Source organism: Cinclus cinclus, chromosome 25 (genome assembly GCF_963662255.1).
Source record: "Cinclus cinclus chromosome 25, bCinCin1.1, whole genome shotgun sequence".
NCBI classification, from domain to species: Eukaryota; Metazoa; Chordata; class Aves; order Passeriformes; family Cinclidae; genus Cinclus; species Cinclus cinclus.
In genome coordinates, this window is record NC_085070.1 from 7,426,112 (window position 1) to 7,445,287 (window position 19,176).

The following is a 19,176-nucleotide window of genomic DNA, read 5'->3' on the forward strand; positions in this document are numbered from 1 at the left end:
GCGCACGGGAGGAAGGAGGAAGCCGCCATCTTGGAGCGTCGAGTCGCCATAACAAGGCACCGGGGGAGCGAGAGGATTTTGTACCTGGGCGAGGGGGAGCGCGGCTGGTGGCGGTGAGGACGGGCCAGGCCGGGCACGGCTACATGGGAGCAGGGCGTGGGGGCTGCTGCAGGCAGGCCGCGCCTTGCGGCCTGCGGCGAGATCGTGGGCCTGAGCGGGGCCTGGCGGCGCCGCTGGCGGGGCGGGGACGGCCGGGCTGGGCCTGGGCGCACCGGTGAGCGGCGGGACTGGGGGACCCCGGGGGGCGGGGCCGGGCGGCGCTCGCTCCCCGCCGACCCGGGCGGCAAGCGGCGGCCGCTCCATTGTTCGCGGGCGGAAGATGTTGGTGTGGCGCAGCTGCGATCGGCGGGCGGCACCGGGCCCACCGCTCGGCCCCGGAGCTCTGCAGTGCGGCCCGGGCTCACCGGGCGCATTGAGCACTTCTGGGCCTCCCTTTGTGCCGGGTGCAGCCGACGGGAAGGGAAAGGTCCGGAGCTGCTGCCCCGGCCGCCCGCCCGCGCCCGGAGAGCAGAGATAGGCGACGGAGGCCCTTTTTTTCCAGTCCCTTGATTTGCGTAATGGTGGCGTCTCTTTTATCGGAACGGGGAGATTTGTTGGGATCCGTGAGGCTGTGCGTTATTTTTAACCTATGTTCTTGTAAAGGATTGTTACGAGCATGAGGGCATAGGGGACTGAGAGGTTTCATTTCCTACACTATTTGAGAACTTGGGATTGGTAGTCGGGTCTCATTGCCAGAGAGCCAGTCAGCGTCTCTGGCTACCTTCGTAACTCGTCTTGTTTTTACGAAGTTAATGGCCAAGTGAAATATATCTTCCAAGATGCCTTGAAAATTAGCTACCAGAAAATCCTAGTATCGCAAACTTCAAAATCTTGCTAGAAGCCAGAATTGACACACTTGAAAGCAGCTGGGAACTCTGGATTCCTTTTCTGCTCTCTTGAAATGCTCTTCAGTGTGCCTTTTTATTCATTAGGAAAACATTTATTTTGCTGTGAATGCCGAGGTTAGGAGGCATTAGTGTGATGTTTTTTCCTTTGTGTTTTCCCAAGATGCAGATGCTCAAGGCATGCCTACTTTTTGTTCCAAAAGATTTTGGACTAGGGACGTTTTGTCTCCCTCGTACTACCAAAAGCAGTCTTTAGCTCTGGTCTATGCTTGCTTTATATAAGGGGCAGACTTTGTATTGTTTTTCCACAGTTTTGCAACCTTTCTGTTACATACAGAGTCAATGTTAAGTCATGTGTATGAAATGTTGTCTTCTGAGCACCACATAAGTTGTTGCTGACAGCAGGAAGGTAAGATCACAGGCAGAAGCTGGGTAACCAGCAGCGTTATTGCCTCAGTTCAAGCTCAGTCACTTGGACTCAGAGAGGCAGCTGCTCTCAGTTCAGTGTAATAGTGTAGTTCCATCTCTGTTCTGAGTAGCCTTAAATCAGTATCCGGTGTAAACCTGGGGGTAACCTGGTTGAGCTAGCATTTGGGGTTGGAGGAGTGTAAGCTGTTGGTTTGGGTTTATGTAATTTATATTTCCCATTCAAACCAAACAGGCAATCAGAGTAATGTAAGGGTTTTGTCAGTTCCATCTGCAATGTCCACTTGATATCATAATCTTGCTTCCTCTCACAAACTTATGCATAACACTATTGTTCACATTTTAGGGCTGGTTGGCTGCATCCCGGATGTGGGAGAATTTGTGGGGGAATTGAAGAGCCATCAAAACAATTGATACACTTAGTGGTTGCTTTATGAGAGGGGTCAGGTAGTGGAAGGTCACTGAAAGTACACTGAAAGTTTGCGATGTTTTCTTTGGTGTCTGAAGATGTTAGAAGAAAAAGGAAAGGCAAAAAAAGTTTGATGTATGTCTTTATAATTATCCCTGAGTAAACAAAAAAGCAAGTACTATTGTTGCACACTGCCTGGAAAAGAGTTTTTTCTTAAAATACAGAAGTAAACTGATGTGATTTATGTAGACAAAAACCCACATACTAATTGTTATTGTCTGCTTCTCTTTCAGATTGAAGCAAGTGAATTCTGATATAAATCAACTTCAATAGAGGGCTTTTTTTAAAAAAAAGTTGTTCCACAGTGCATCAGAGCAAGTTACTGCTTTACTTTTGAGTGACTTACAGGTGCTTGCCTGCATTGCAATAAAGGACTCATATATTGAGCAAGACTTATTTATCTCTTCATTTTGGAGAGTCTAATAAACTGTTATTACAGTTTCTGTACTGACTTTCAAAGTTTTGAAGTCTAAAAAGACATCTTTAAAGATAAAAGCATGAGCACGGCCAGAACAGAGAACCCTGTTATAATGGGTCTATCCAGTCAGAATGGGCAGTTGAGAGGCCCTGTAAAACCCAGCGGGGGCCCAGGAGGTGGAGGCACACAAACTCAGCAACAGATGAACCAGCTGAAAAATGCCAACACAATCAATAATGGCACTCAACAGCAAGCACAGAGTATGACCACCACTATTAAGTAAGTGTTTGTATCAGCTGCCACAAAAGGAATGTTTAAAAGTCGTGGATGGGAAAGCATTCTTGGATTCCCACGTGGAAAATGTTGTCTTCTGTTGTTCTGTGACATGGGTGGTTAGAAGTATCCTCCTGTGATGTACATTATGAGAAAAAGCTGTATTTCCTTGTGCGAGCTTCTCTCCAGCAGCAATTGTTGTGAAAATCCAGTTTGATGCAGTGCTTTTCTGAGCCACTGGCAGAGGTGGCCCAGCTTTAGAATCCTGTGTTCTTTGCTTTTTGGAATGGTTCAAGAGGGAAGTGGGAAGGAGTGGGAAGGACCTGAACTGACATTTAAGACCAAGGAGGAAATGCCAAGTGGTCTCAGTCTAGTTGTGTATGCCTTTCAGTTTGTTGCAGTTTTCTGTCGTGGTGAGAAATGCTTTAAAGTCAGTTATCTTTTGTCATTGATCTGAAATAGTAGCACCTGGTCTCATTGTAATGCTCCGGCTTTAATTCATCCAAGCCTGAGCTGAGAGGATAGTCTCACTGTGATATCCTGCTCCCATCGAGCTAGTTTTGGAAGTGTGCTGGTTGGAATTTTGGAAGAGGTAAAATACTTGGACGGTATGGTAATGCCTTGCTTTTCTTTTTTTCTTCCATGGATCCTCCTTCCTCTGAACAGCACTGGTTTTTATTTTGTTAATTATTTGCGAAGGAAGTGCCAGCTCTCCTCAGAGAAAGCATGATGGAACACTCGGGTTCTCAAAATCTGCCCAACTTGCCCCCTCCCCCCCCCCCCCCTTTTTTTTTTTTTAATGTATTACATGGTTACTCTAATGAATGTTGTGAATTAAACTCATCAAAATTCACACTTAACTTCCTGGAGCTGGTGACGAGGAGGACTTGGTCTCCACTCTACAGTGGCTTTCAAGAGAGGATGGGTATCTAAATATCACTGAGAGCAAAGGTGCTTGATCAACAAGTGGAGTGGTTGCTTTTAAGTCACGAAATACTTTTGTGTGAACTTATTATAGCCAGTTTCTGTTATATGATTGAGTAAGTGCTCAGTTTTAAATCTGTTCTACTGTTTGATTCAGTGCCCTAAAAATGGCACTTGAATCATGACTGGATAAATATTTCACAGATTTGTTTGGCAGACGGCTGATTTTGTCTGTTTACAGTTTTCTGCCTGTTACATCCTGCTTAGCTCAGAGAATATTTGAGCTCATATGTGTAGATGCTTTTAGCTCTGAGGAGGTGAAAATATTAGACTATCATCACTGTATCTAAGAAAATAAAATGTAAAATCAAAATATTAAGTATTGGAAAACCTGTTTTCATTGTATTTTGCTGTAGACCTGGTGATGACTGGAAGAAGACTTTAAAACTCCCTCCAAAGGATTTGAGAATCAAAACTTCGGTAAGGATCATTGAATTGTAGGAATAAATATTAAATAAAACTTGTGGGAGAGTTTGCAATGGTAAAATACTTTTCCTGAGCGAAGGCTAAAAGGTAGTTCAGCTCCTGCTGTTTTAAATGAAGACTTAATTTATTCTCTCAACTGCTCGTGAGTGATGCTTCTCTTGGAAAGCTCAGAAGTGGAGTCCACTGTGGATTTCTTACTTTATTAGTATTATGGCATGACACAGGCAGCATCTGCATTGTGCAAGGCAGATGGGAAGGTGTTGCTGTGTACACTCAGGAGCTGTGTTTGGTTCTGAGAAAACGAGTGTTTCCTTTGCTTTTGTAGGGTTTTGTATGGGTTAATGGGAACTCCTGTATAGTATTTTGTGTATTTCTGTAAAGATTAATCTACAGCTGTAGATTATATGACCTGATCTTATGGATGTGCTTATTTTTTTGATTATTCAGGACGTGACCTCCACAAAAGGAAATGAGTTTGAAGATTACTGTTTGAAACGGGAGTTGCTGATGGGAATTTTTGAAATGGGCTGGGAAAAACCATCTCCTATTCAGGTTGTTTGCAAACAAACTACTTAAATGCTGCTTTTTGACTTCTATAAATGTATTGACATTCTTATGCATAAATGTCCAATACTTGCATCATCATTGGGGAAAACTGAAGCTTTGAACATAAAAACTTGGAGTCCCTTGGGAAAAAGCAAGAATTTCTAACCCCCAACTAAATCACTAAGTCATTCATTGAGTTACTTAGTGATGGGACTTCCTTGCACTTTTGGAGAAGTTAACTTGGATTTTCCTTTTCATGCTGGAGGTGTTAATTTGTTAATTGTGTGTTCAGTAACATCTTTCACATAAATAGTCCCAGGGTTCTGTTCTATAAATTTTCCAAAACTGATTTACCATTGGCTATATAACGTTAGTTGTTAAAAGTATAATTATGGCTTTATCACAGTATTGGCTCTTTTTATTGTAATCCTGTGGAAGATTTAGGAAGACTGTGGGAGAGAGATTAATATCATACTAAGTTTGCTTTTCTGTACCTCCATCTTTCTTTTACTTCTATAACAGTTCTATTAAGAACTGTTCATATGTTAACTTCGGGGGGAGGGTGGAGGGTTGAACTCTTTTATTGGTCTTTCAGGGTTTATCACTGACACAGCTCTGCCACCTTGTATCTTTAAGGCATGAGAAAGCTATGGCTTGCTTTGTTTATAAACAGATTCTCAGGATGGCACCTTTCCAAAAGGCTGAGATTTCATTAGATGTTGCTGAAAAAGGTAGTAAAATTAAAAATACGTGGGGCCTGTGTTTGGATGGCTGAAGATCTTATGAGAAGTTTATCACAGTGCTGTAGAGGCTGGAATCCCATGGGCTGAGGTGGTTCTGATATTCAGATGTAGGTGGGAATCCTCTTCCATAGGGGGAGTTTGCTAGTGACTGTCGTAGTCTCTTCACTTTTTTTTTTGTTCCTGGTTTTTCACTTTTTTCTTAGTGTGTTAGTATGGGTTTACCTGTGGTACTTGATCCCTTTCTTACGATCAGGCAAGGTAAGGATTTCTAAGTGGAATGTGTTGGGGAGCTCTTTACTGATGGGTTTAACTTCTTCCTGTTATGAGTCTGTCATGCTTGTGGTTACAGGATAGTAATAATACTGGTCATGTAACAGATTTCATGTGACACTGTTAGTGAGGGGACTTAAATTTGGTCATCCTCTTCAGTGAAGCATGGCTTATGATTAATTGCTCATGCACTTTCTGTCCTTGCATTTCAGGAGGAGAGCATCCCCATTGCTTTATCTGGTAGGGATATCTTGGCAAGAGCAAAAAATGGAACAGGCAAGAGTGGAGCCTACCTCATTCCTTTACTTGAACGGCTAGACTTAAAGAAGGACAATATACAAGGTCAGTTGAGGTGGATCTCACTTGGCTGCAGCCAGGTAGTGGTGTCAGTCACTACATAAGAGATTTGAATCTGAAACTGGTTAATGAAATGGGGCAATGTGTGTAATCTGCTTGTACTTCCAGAGAAAGCTAATGGGGAGTGATGGAGTTTATAAAGTCCCACAGTTGCTTTCAAAAGGTTTAAATAGAAGAAGACTTGTAGACTTTTCTGTCATGCCCTGGGAAGTGGATGTGGAGCCAGCATGCTGGCTGGGATGCTTGTGCAATGGGAGCATCAAGGGCTGGAGAACCCTTGCATGGAATTGGCCTTATCAAAAGCAATTCCTGGTTATCCTTGTTCAGGATACCCAGAGTGGAGTTCCTAAACTGTGCTTTTCATTATTTGACTTCATAAAGCATCTGGTTCCTCTGAGGATGAGTATTTAAGATACAGGACGTTACTAGTAACTGACAGTGATTTTTTTAACTTCTAGCAATGGTGATTGTTCCCACCCGTGAGCTAGCCCTGCAGGTCAGTCAAATCTGTATCCAAGTCAGCAAACACATGGGAGGTGCCAAAGTGATGGCAACAACCGGAGGAACCAATTTGCGAGATGACATTATGAGACTTGATGATACAGGTCAGAGCACTTCAGCTACTCTGAGGTTGCTGTTTCTTTGTGGCTTTTACTATGTGGTCATGGAATTTCTGCTTGTTGCTGTTTGCCTGTTATGGAACAGACTACAATGTCTTGTTTGCTGTTCCTATACTGTTATCATTCTTCCAAAGTGTTCATATGAAACATGGTCCTGAATGGTGGAAGGAAACACAGTTTTAATCACCTTAACGTGTGGTTTTTTTTTTTTTTTTTTTTCTTTTTTTCTCTTCTACCCTTACAGTGCATGTGGTGATAGCTACCCCTGGGAGAATTCTTGATCTCATCAAGAAAGGAGTAGCAAAAGTTGAGCATGTCCAGATGATAGTATTGGATGAGGCAAGTTCCTTATGTTAAATGTTGTGGGATTTTAACACCAAGTTAAAGGAATGCTGTGTCTCAGTGAGTGTCCTTTTGGTGCACAGCAGTGATTGAAACTTGCTTAGAGACATTGTGAGGTCTGCTCTGTTTCTGAGTATTTTTGTGAAACTACTTTGACAGTAGGAAATTTTTGCATTTAAGTCTTTTAAGAAAACAGCCTAGGAAGATTTACCTCTCCTGTCTTTGCTGATGAATACAATAACAGTCTGTTCTGCAACAAAGGAATGCATTTCATTTCATGGTTACTGTTTATAATGAATCAGCTGCACTTACCATGTAATATATGGAATTGATTTATGAATGTCCAGTAGCGTACAAGCTTATGAGTGAGAGAAAATATAGTTGTGTGAAAGCTCTTGGATGACTCTAGTTGGTACCCTGGTAACTGTTTTTTTTTTTTCCCCTTCCCCCAAATGTGTAGCCACCAAAAGACTGAAATCTTAACGCCATTGTTTTAACTTGCTGTTTATTACTTCTGTTGTTACAGGCAGATAAGTTGCTGTCTCAAGATTTTGTTCAAATAATGGAAGACATTATTCTCACGCTACCTAAAAACAGACAGATTTTGCTCTACTCAGCCACTTTTCCTTTGAGTGTGCAGAAGTTCATGGTGAGTGGAGATGTGTTCAAGTAGATATGGTGATGGTGGTGACATTGTGCAGGAAGGGTGTGAATGAGCAATGCACAGCTGTAAGTGCTCAGTTATTTAAATACATGTAAACTTCACAGGCTTTATCTAAATCAGCCTAAGTCTAGGGCAGAAGTTTGAAAGCTGTTTTTGACCTGCAGTTGAATTAATGGGAAGCTAGGTGTGTGCAGTTTTTGCCTATGTGGTGCTGTTTTCCACTTGTGTATTGGTTACGTCATTTGTGTGGATTTGCTTCTGGAGGGTGGTTCTGTTTGGCTGCTCATTCACTCTGGGTTTGTAAGTAACAGTTTGTGAAAATTTACCCACCCCGTCTGTTTCCACTCTAGTATGATGAGTGAGTGGCTAAGTAGTGCATCCTTGCCTTGGAGGAAGTTAAGTGTACTATAGAGTGAGAACTACTTACACTGTTTTGCATGTAGATCTGCCTGCTTTATCAATATCTTTATTTTTCAGAATTCCCATTTACAGAAACCCTACGAAATTAATCTGATGGAGGAGCTGACCTTGAAGGGAGTTACTCAGTACTATGCCTATGTCACTGAGCGTCAGAAAGTGCACTGCCTCAATACACTCTTTTCCAGGGTAAGGAGTGGGGCTGTGTGAGGAACATACCAGAAGCTTTTTCCCTCTTGGAACCAAGAGTAAGACTGAGTGTTTCAAAGGCAGCCTAATGAAAATTTTTCTTGGTCAAAATGTGCTGTATATCTAAGGCTAAAAATGCATGCTTCTTGTCCAACATCTCTGTGTTATAGAACTTTCTTAATTGTTTCCCTTTCTATACAAAAATATGTCTGATGTAAATTACCAGCAGCGTACCTGCTGCACTTTGTTCTTGGAAGGGATTTAGACAATGCCTGGGATACTCTGTTAGTAAAACAACTGCATTTACTGAGAACATTGTTTGTACGTTCAGCTCCAGATTAACCAGTCGATCATTTTCTGCAACTCCTCTCAACGGGTTGAATTGCTAGCCAAAAAGATCTCCCAGCTGGGCTATTCCTGCTTCTATATCCATGCTAAAATGAGGCAGGTGAGTATGAAGTCTGTTCATCCCATCCCAGGCTATACTGAATTGCTGAATTAAGTGTCATGCTTGCTTTAAGTTTGCATGTTCTTCATAAACTGAAACATGTATTGCTTTGCTGTAGGTTTGGTTTTAGATACCCACTGCCAACCTTCCCCCTCTTTCTGGACTGTTCAGTGTAGGTGGGCAGTTGGTATTTGACTGCTTCAGGTCAGGTTAATTATTTAATTGTGGAAGCACAAACTGCAGCCAGAAGGCACAGTTCTTGGTGCTGCTGCCTTGCTTGGCAGCATGGGGAGCCAGGGTAGAGCATACAGTGTTAACTCCCTCAGTTGAAAACGGGCCTGAATTAAATGACAGAAACCCCAATACATAGCCCATTGAGTACCCTTTGCAAACAGTAATCTTGCACTGTGGCTGCAGGAGAATCTCAGAAGTTGAGGAGATGAGTTGGATCAAATCTCTTGCTGAAAGGAGTGGCTGGTGTATGGTGACCAGACACTTGTGGCTATGGTGTAGCTGGTGGAAAATGACATTGCAAATTTGCTGGTGAAGAGATTTCTGTTAACTGTACAGTAGTAGCTCATACTTCCTCTAGATTCACACTGTTAAAAGATCTCAGAAGGCTGAAATTGATGCATGTAGAACAGGAGCACTTTGAAACACTTCTTTTATATAAACTAGTCTGGCTTGCTGCTCATGCAGCTGACAGGTAATGCCAATGTTTGCTGGGCCAGATGCAGAGCAGTAATTAATTGAGCAGAAACAGAAGTGGTGGTGTTAGTGAGAACAGAGAGATATGGAAGTGGGTTCCTCAGTGTCTGATTTTTGTATGCTTTTGATCAGTCAGTAGATGATCTTTTGGCAAAGTGCAGGTATATTTTTGCAGAAGGCTTCAGCTTGTTTATTCCCTCTCTGAATTTCACTTAACAATGATACTACTTTATCTTTGTGTGGCCCAAAGTGAGGTGTTTGCGAGAGGAGAGTCTTCACAGAAAATGGGCTCATCTCACCCCTAATTCTGAATTAGTAGTGAAAAATGTTACATATTGCAGCAGGAAGTTAACTGCCAGCTTCAGTTTTTAAGGGAATTAATAAAACCTGTGAAATTTGGCAAGGGAGGGCTGGGGGAAAGACAGCAGTCAAAGTATCAGTTCAACTTCTGTGATGTGATTTCATATAATTGTAACTTTAGATAGTCCTTTTCTGAGATGGTTTTGATGCCACCATAGGAGGTTTTAAAATGCAGTCAGCTGATTGTCTTTGTTGAGAAGTGGGATCAAGGCCCTCTAGAGTTAATTCTTCAGAATATATGGTAAGGAGTACTAAAAAAACTTGTACTGGCATCTTGTTTCAACTCAGCTGTTCTCTATAGAGAAGGTGGAGACATTTACACAACTGAAGTTGAGTGTTAGTGACCTGAATATACCTGAGAGCAACAGTTGGTTTGTGGGTTTTGAGTTTTTGTGTCTCTTTGCTACATGTATGTGTTTCCAGGAGCACCGCAATCGTGTATTCCATGACTTCCGAAATGGCTTGTGCCGCAATCTCGTTTGCACTGGTAAGAGTTCCTAAACCTTTTCCTGTTCCTGAAATTTGTGATAGAAAGTGCGTTAGCCCAGGTATTGTAGATGAGTTAGCTGTAATAAACCAAAACAAGATGTTATGGTAAGATGTCTTTGCCAAGCCTGCATGTAGCAGGGTGCAGCATTCCTTTAGGCATACGAAGTTTTATTTTTTGTGAAGGTGCAGCTTGCCAGCAAATCATTTTACTCCAATAGTGTTTTCACATGTGAGAGTTCCCTGAGTTGTTGGGTCGTAAGCTTTATAATTTATCAGTAGAGCCATGACTATGATCATGTGAAGTTTTGCTGATTCTTTTAAGTGTTTAGAGCTCACTTTTTCTAAATACTTACGTAGTTTTGACTGGCCTGTGGATGGTCTTAGTTCTTTGTTGTATGGCTTGTTTAGGTAGTACCTGGAAGTGTCTGCTCTCACTAAATATGTCTGGGCCACCTTAACAAAAATCGCTAGAAGCAGAAGAGAAGTAGTTGAGGTGGTGGAATGTAGTTCAGGTCTCAAATCTGATGTGGCAGTGGCAATGCACAATTCTGTGTGAAGGGATGCTTAAGAAGAACTGCTCCAAAATAGTGTAACATGGAAAAACCTAGCTTTGTGGTTAGTGTTTCTGCCTAGATGTGCAGATCTGGTGGTTTTGATTGTTCTTCTTACATGATTTGATTTTATAATGTATACAGAGCAAGAGGAAGCTGTAACAGGATTGTAGGTAAACTGGCTTTGATAGAAGGAAAGCTTATATCTGGAAACTAGCACAAAGCAAATTTAATCACTGTTAATCTTTACACCCTAAATACTCTCAGCATTTGAGCTCATTGAAATTTTCTTTGTGATCTGGATTGTCTTTCAGATCTGTTTACCCGAGGTATTGATATCCAGGCTGTGAATGTGGTGATAAACTTTGATTTCCCAAAGCTGGCAGAAACTTATCTCCATCGCATTGGCAGATCAGGTGAGAGGAGAAACCTGTTCTAGGCTTAACTTTGCTGATGACTGTGAAGCTTTTTAGCCTTGAATTGGCTTTTGGTGTTTTATTACTATATTTGAGAATTACCTTAGGTAGCTTTGATTTTTCTGACAAATTTATTTTTGGGTATCATTTCAGATGGCTGTCCTCACTGAGGATATTATCTGAAAAAAAAAAAGAAAGTTCTCTTGAAACTGGCCTGAGCGGTCTTAAAAAAAAAAAAATAAAAGGCATATCTTTTTTTTATCTCAGGAGACTTACTTTTACCCCTGTTTGCCATTTGGGGAAATTCTATATTAAAATCTCTGCTTCAGAGTATCTCAAACCTAGAGATTTATGCTTTCTTCTGCATGTGTTCTGAGGTATGTTTGTACTGTTTGGGAATCAGCAAAATATGCCGTGAAGAAAGGCAATGAACAGAGGAACTCAGTGTAGTTGAACTTTGTAGATGAGGCTTGTTCAAGAGCTGTGGAAGACTTTTTGCTGGTAATTATCCCGGAGCTTTGGTCAGAGCGTTTTGAACTTCCTGAGTTTTCTTACTCCTACAGCACTACAAAACTCCTTACCAAAAACTGATGTGAAAGGTGTAGAGACCTGTGGCTGGATTTGTTTATAACATCACAGAATGATGCTAACTCCACAGTCTGCAGACTTTTTCTTTGTCAGCCTCTGTGTTAACTCAGTTCAGTTCAGGTGTGTGTTTTGTTTTTTTTTTTGTTTTGTTTTGTTTTTTTTTTTTTTTTTTTTTTTTTTTTTTTTTTTTTTTTGTTTTGTTTTGTTTTGTTTTGGTTTTTTTTTTTTTTTTTTTTTGCCAAGGTCGCTTTGGTCATCTTGGCCTGGCCATCAACTTGATCACCTATGATGATCGATTCAACCTGAAAAGTATTGAGGAGCAGTTGGGAACTGAAATTAAACCCATACCAAGCAACATTGACAAGAGCTTGTATGTGGCAGAATACCACAGTGAACCTGTAGAAGATGAGAAACAGTAAACGTGTAGGTAAGTGCCTTGCTGAATAGTGATGTGTTGAATGGCAGGAATGTTGTCGGTGTGTCAGTGTTGTTACCTCAGGGGAAGAGGGAATCTGATATGATGAAAAACTCTGAATGTCAAAAAAGGGTTTGGAATAGAATGTCAGTGCAAGGAATTCCATGATGTGCTGAAGGTGGGAGGGGAGGAATGAGTATTTTTTAGTTGTTTTAGTTGAAATGCTGACCATATGCTAAAGAGACCAAAAATGGGGGGAGTGGGGAATGGTGCTGAGAGAGGGATGGAGTACTAGTAACCTAATGAATTCTTTCTGTATTGCTAAACTGAAATGAGAAATTGGTGAGGGGCAGAGAGGAAAGTAGTCCTCAAAAAGGTAAGGAGATAGAATGGATAGCTATGAGAACAGAACATCAGCAGAAGAATAAGCCCCTCAGCAGCCAGAAGGACCAGGTTCAAGCAAAAGGTGCCTCTTGTGTTCTTTGGGTCATAGAATTTTGCAAGTGAACAGAAGTAGGGAGTGAAGCTGTAATTCGTCTTTGCTGCCACTTGAGGTCGTCCACGTAATTTCTAAAGAAAGCGCTTTCACTGTTGGAGACTCGCCCAAGTGCTCCCTTTCTGATCATTGTCTCAGGAAAAGCTGCTGAGTTAAGTCCTTTTAATGGGAAGGTGATTTGCCCTGGACTGCAGTCAAGCTAAATGGCTGCAGGATGATCATCTGACCTTAGTTAAGATGATTTTGTGCAAGATCCATCACCATAAAATTTGGGCTGAAAATCATTCTTACATGTGCTCTTCTCAGCAGTTGTCATGAATTAGACAATACCAGTGAAGCTGCTGAAATTCTTTTCAGATAACCAAAAATAAAAAAGTGGCTATAGAAATAGACTGCTCGATAGTGTTGAAATGAACCTATGGTTCCTTCTTTGAAATCATCCAAGGATAGCCCTAGATAATCATACCAAGCTGACTTGAAAGCTTCTGTTTTGATGGTTAAACATTCTCCATTTTTTATAAATAAATAGAATACAAAACAGCCTGAATGTGGAACAGGCTCTTGGGCGCCTTTCTAAGGGGAATGCTGGGACCTTGCCAGACAGCAGTTTGCTGCTTCCTAAATGCATGAAACCAGGAGGTAATCATGTTCCACAGGTAGAGAAGGGCATTAGCAGCACCTCTTTTTACAGAGCTGAAACTGGGATTGAGCTGTTCAATATGCCCTTTGCCTTTTGAGAGCTGTTGCATAGTTAGTGTATGTGATTCATCACTTTGTGTTCTGATTTGTATAGAACCAGTTTAACTGTGGGTCTTCTGGTTGTGTGTTGTTGGTTTTTTTTTTTTTTTTGGTTGGGGTTTTTGGAGTTTTTTTTTTTGTTTTGTTTTTTGGGGGTTTCGTTTTTTGGTGGTTTTGGGTTTGGTAGTTTAGTTTAGTTTAATTTATTTATTTATTTATAGGCTTTGATTACACATGCCAGAAGGTGAAGCCCTATGATCCAGATCTGTGACACATCGTTTCTTTGGGGATACCCTTCTCTTTGTGGGTTTTTCTTCATCTTTTCATTTTGGAACTATGAAGACTAAAGAGCTCGGCCTTTTTTTCTCTTTAAATTTGGAAGCAAGGAAGAAAGAAGATAAAAGGAGAAATGTCTTTTTGTTTTTCCACTTGTTTGCACTGTGTGCTGATTGAACATTAGTTGCACTAACTGCTGGTTTTAAATTTTGTTCTTTGGGCGGGAGGGACAGCAAGGGAAGAAGAGAAACCCTGGAAAGAGAAGAATCTTGATGAACACGAGCTTGTCTGCTATTTCAAATTCTTTAACCATTGACTGAGTGCATTTCAACTTCTCCCTGGTTACTCATCTGTTTTTTAAGCTGAAGAGCTTGTTACTTATTCGTGCAAAGTGCCTTATGCTATGAGACCATTCAGAATATCACCTTTCTGACACAGCCCACGGAATCAACATCTGTTTTTGGTTTCAGGTCAAAGTTCCCCTCTCTTCCCCTTCTCCTCCTTCCCATGTACTCAAGCCTAGGGCTGGGAGGTGAAATGTGTTGGTTATTGATAATACTACTTTTTTCTTCAACTTACCTTTTTTTTTTTTTTTACGTAGTTTTAATTTTTTTTTATTGGAGGAGTTGATATGCATCTGCAGTTCACCCAAACTGTAAATATCTGTATTTAAAATGAAAACAACATAAAATCTGGGCTGATTAGGTGCAGCATCATAGCTCCAGAAGGAAAGAGTAGCCTGTGATCCTTTGCAGGAGCCATAAGAAAAGCCCTGTGCTCTAGCAGAACACTAAAGACTGGTTTCCATAAGTCTTCATTAGTAGTTACAGCACTTGATAGGTAGACTTGTTTCAGAGCCATGGCCCTCTTTCTTCTGGTGCAGTGTGTCCCATAGAAAATCAGATGTGTATATTGTACAAACTTTGTAAATATGTTTGTTTTCTTTTTGGGTTCATATATAACTTTTTTGTTTATGATGAAGGTTGCTGAGGTTAAAGGGATTAGACTGATTATGGGAGCAGCTAAAGATGAGAGGGGCTCAGTTTCCTGCAACACTTAAACAATGAGAAGTGCTCTGACCTCTGAACTGCAGGCCACTACAGGTGTCCCTTGTCAGGGTGGATTTGCTCTGGTGGGAGCAACAGTCCTGTACTGCTCGTATGGAAGAGATCACTTGTGGGGCTCCAAGGCCTCCAAATCCACAGCTCAGCTTTTTGGGAGATGCTCTTTGATTTTCCCCTTAGAAACTTGAGGAACTTGACAAGCTCTGAAGGAGTCCATGACCTGTGTTCCACCGTGGTGTGAGGGAAATCCAGTGGGTGTCGCTGAGCAGTATATACGTAAGGTGTGGATTTGGGTTTGAGAGACCATAAAAAAAAAAATTTACGTACATCAGTTGACAGTTCTGGAGCTTTGTGGAATTGATTAACTTCTTGTAGCACTGTTTTCTGCCTGGAGTGGCCTCTGTGCAGAACTGTGGGCAGGTGAGGGCAAACACCTATTAACATCAGAAGCTGCAGGAAGCTGCTTGCCATCTACTCTGGTTTGCCATGAGTTGCTATTTGCATTTTGCATTGTATATGGCTGAAAAGTGCTTTCTGGTCAAGTAGTGTTGCTTTAAATTGTGCCCCTCCCAACATGCTTGATGTTTGGCCTGATCTACAGGCAAAAGGAGTGAGACAAATCAAAAAATTACTTTTTTAAAATCCCTTTGAGCCTGTTAACCACCACTGTCAGGAGGCACCTGGGTGAATGCAGTCCCTTTTGCTCAGTCATTTATTGCATATACAGATGCTGCACTCACACCATGCTTGCTTACCTTTGAGGCAGAATTTAATTGTCTTAATTTCTCCCCATTTTAACCCTTTTTTTGAATTGGAGTAAAATAGTTTGGAATCACAAGGTGGACTAGCCATCCCTTTCCTTGATGATCATAAATAGAAGCTAGGTGCCTCCTGACAACAACTTTACAAGATTGAAAGGTTTTTGTGTTCGGGATATTTTTCTTCTTTTTGTCAGCAGTGACTCCATAATTGTAGCAAATGCTGCACTAGAGTACAAACTCAAGAGCTTGGTCTCTGTGAGCCACATAGCTTACATCTGACTGGCAGGTACTAAATGTAAACAATTTTGGGGTGCTTTTTGGGGGTGGGGGGGCGGGAGCTTATGGGTGGTAACTTCGACCAAAAGTAAAATATTGCTCCTGTACTGCAGCCAGCTTATGATTTTCCAGATAGAAGAGGGATCATTTTAATGCAACAAAGACATGAAAATGTAAATAAATTTTGTATCTCACCAGGGCATGCACATGTAACAAGAGCAGGATAGCAATGTTGAGTCAGGTGTGTGTGCTCTGCATGGGTTTGTGGTAGGTTAGCCTGGTGCCATGCATTGATGGTCCCTCTTGAAGCACAGAACTTTTGAAAGTATTACTTTAAAATTGGCCTCTCATTGAGGATTGGCACTTACCTAAACTATCGGGGGCACCATTTTTAGGTGGCTTCTTATCAAGAAGGAAGCAGTCTATTTTTGGTGCTAGTAGGCTATCTCAAACAGATGTGATCTTGCAAATGGAAAGATGCTCCAGAAGACTAGGATAATCCTAGTTGTTCTTTGTTTTTCTTTTCTTTGTGTGTGTGGGGGGTTTTGTTTGTTTGTTTGGGGTTTTTGTTTTTTACTATTTTGGTTTGAGGTTTTCTTGGTTGTTTTGTTCCCTACCCAAGAGTAAGGAGTGTGTCTAAATCTTGGGTTCGTGAGATTTCTTGTGAGCTCCAGTTTCTGCTGGTCACCAGCCTTTACAGGTAGATTAGTCAGAGCCTTCAGTGACAAGCCCTGGTTCACATATTTCCTGTGACAGAGTTGATGAGAATGAGAACCTGATGTGTTTTGCATTTCTTTTTTATTGGAAGTCTGAAAGTGTCACTCTGAGTCTCTGAAATGGAGTTTCACAACTGGGTGAGGTGGCTGTGAAGAAGGTCATGAAGTCTTCAGCCACTTGAGAGAATCTGTAGGCCAGTCTCTGGGTGTCCACTGTCAGGTGGGCACTGCAGTGGCTGTGGAGGCCTTTTCCCAAGGTGGGGGGGGGGGGGGGGGGGTTGGTCTCAAATACACATTTCAATTTCCAGAATGAGATGGGAGCATCTTTCCTTGCCCTCTGTGACTGTTTCTGTGGGTAAGAACAGGGAAGCTGAACATGATTTCATGTTGTGTATATGGTGGTATCAAATCATCTCATTCTGATCTTCTGTTTATTTTTATTTGGGATGGGGGGGAGGGTGTCTGCTTCAAGGATTTAAAAATGCTTCAAACACTTTTTTTCTTTACAAATGACTGATAGGACACAGACCTGTGCAGATGGCTGTCCTGCCTCAGTTTCTGTAAGAGAGGTTACAGAGCTGTCATGCCACATCTCTTGAGCTGCTGTTGTGGTGGTTCTTGTGCTGATGCTGAACTTCGTGGGGCTGCTGGTCATTACTTCCTGAGAACAAAGTGAATTTTGTTCCCAGAGACTCCAGCAGTACAGCTGCCATGGTAGAGGCTGGGCAACTGTAGTCCCTGCAGGGAGTTTTCTGCTTGCTGTGAACTTCTGGTCCATCTTTTTTGAATCACACTTTATCTTTGTAATCAACCAGGTCTCTGGACCAAAGAGCATGCATCTGAACTTCACAAGAAGGCTTTGGCAGATTATCCTGTAGGCTTTGCTCAGTTCATTCTTGCATTGCTAAAATGTGTCTGCGTGGAAGCATTGTTAAATTCTGCTGTAGACAAGTCAGGGAGGAGTAAGGGGGGGGGGGGGGGGGGGGCAGGGATATGTTTATTAAGATACAGCCTTGGCTGTATTTTAACCAGTAATTTTGGGGAAGGGGTGTCAGGAGAAGAAAATAGTCACTGTTCCCCTTATTGAAAGAAACTGGAACTTTTATTTCAAGAAAAGAAATTATTTGCAATTTAAGTGGAGTGTCATAATCCAGTAGACCCTAGACAAGGGGTTGATATTCTAACTGTTAACCAGCAAACAATATGGTCTAGTCTACAAAACAGTCACGGGAGGGAGGGGAAAATTGGCTTTCTGTTAAATTGGCAATTGGCAAACTCTCCAGTGGAGCTAAGATTTTGTTGAGAATGTGTTTTCTCTGGCTTTGTATGTGTTGTAGCACTGACTTGTGAAGAGATTCATGAGTTGCGAGTGCAAAAAAGATGAATGGAAAAATCCTGATTTTGTTAATTAAACTCAATAAAAGCTCCCTGGAACTCCTATTTGTTCTGGTTTTTTTTTTGTTTTTTTTTTGTTTTTTTTTTTTTACTTTTAACTGTGCTGTGTGAAAAGCATGCTGGTGTCATTATAGACACTCAAAGTCTGCGTTGTATGCAACAACCTTTGGAGAGAAGCCTCAAGAGAAGGAGGCCTGTGATAAATCGAAAAAATGCTCTCCTGTGTGTCCATGAGAGGGAGGCATCCTTTTTCTGCTCAGATGAGCTGATGGCTGCTGTTTCTCTAGGGTCAAATGCTCCACAGTCTTTGTCTCCACTGGACTAGAGGACTCTGTGTGGCGTCTGTTTGCAGTGCCAAGTTAGCCTCGACTTTGACAATGGGAGTTTCTGCAAGGGGCTGGAGGAGCACTGCAGGTCCTGCTGAGGTTGTGTCCTCGTGTCTTCCATCAGGAGTCATCCTGAGCTCTCCCTTGATGGCTACTTGTGCAGCAGAAGACCTTGTGCAGGCTGTGGGTCTCGTTGTTGGAATGAATATTTTAAAGATGCTTCAGAAAATCACCAGGAAAGGAGTTGGCAAAAGCAGGTTTAATGTAAAAGCGAAAGCAGGGTGAAGTTCAGTGCCAAGATTTACTCTGCTGTGGCCTAGATGGTTCAAGCATACAGTGTAAAAGCAGACCACACTCAACCGAAATGCCGAATCAACCCAAAATTGTCTATCTGGAGGCTGAGGGAGAAGAGGAAAAAGAAAGATACAAATGCCTTGAGTCACAAGGTTCAGAGCAGACCCCCTTGTTCAACAGGGACCTGGACTTGACCAGTTGGTTTATGCATAAAGATTTAACAGCAGACCTAACACCATTTAATTGACAGCTCAAGTTAAGCAATTTAACTAAAGATTTGTACAGGATTTACTATAATGGTAACTAAGTACTTTGGATTGTAAACAACATGGTCCCACTTCGAGCAGTAAAAGCATACTGGTGCAATGAAATGAGGTACTGTGCAAGTACATAAATGCTGAATGCATTCTGGTTTGCTGGGGTTGCACTGAAACTAACCTACACATGTATCGAAAGGTGTAGCTTTATTTTTAATATATTTACTATATTGCTTTTGTTAAGCCATGAAACTCAATCTGGCACAAATAACACATAACTAATTAGTCATATTACAGCAAATATCCCGGGTTCATGAGTTCTTACCCACGTTTAAATTCCAAGCCTTTTTGTATATACTATTAAGGTCTTGATGGCGAGAGGCAAATGCAAAAGATGACGTATGTGTTACCGTACTGCAGGAATGTTACTGCAGAACGCCTCAGCCGCGGTCGCTGACGCCGCCCCGAGCTCGCGGGCCCCGCGGGCCCCGCGCTGTTCCCGCAGGCGCGCTCG

The 19,176-nt window shown here is 41.8% G+C and overlaps 1 protein-coding gene across 7 annotated transcripts in view; it reads left to right on the forward strand.

Moving 5' to 3' along the window:
• The window catches only part of LOC134053565 (probable ATP-dependent RNA helicase DDX6), a 20,145-nt gene continuing 969 nt past the window's right edge, over positions 1–19,176 (forward strand). The window contains exons 1-14 of one of the 7 annotated variants that reach the window (XM_062508631.1): positions 1–113; positions 2,073–2,536; positions 3,871–3,934; positions 4,388–4,492; positions 5,712–5,841; positions 6,315–6,461; positions 6,721–6,819; positions 7,349–7,467; positions 7,960–8,088; positions 8,420–8,536; positions 10,028–10,091; positions 10,959–11,060; positions 11,892–12,075; positions 13,519–15,712. In XM_062508631.1, coding sequence (XP_062364615.1) covers positions 2,337–2,536; positions 3,871–3,934; positions 4,388–4,492; positions 5,712–5,841; positions 6,315–6,461; positions 6,721–6,819; positions 7,349–7,467; positions 7,960–8,088; positions 8,420–8,536; positions 10,028–10,091; positions 10,959–11,060; positions 11,892–12,067 — 1,452 coding nt within the window. In that variant the 5' untranslated portion in view covers positions 1–113; positions 2,073–2,336 and the 3' untranslated portion in view covers positions 12,068–12,075; positions 13,519–15,712. The other 6 variants (XM_062508636.1, XM_062508635.1, XM_062508634.1 and 3 more) reach the window with 6 other exon arrangements.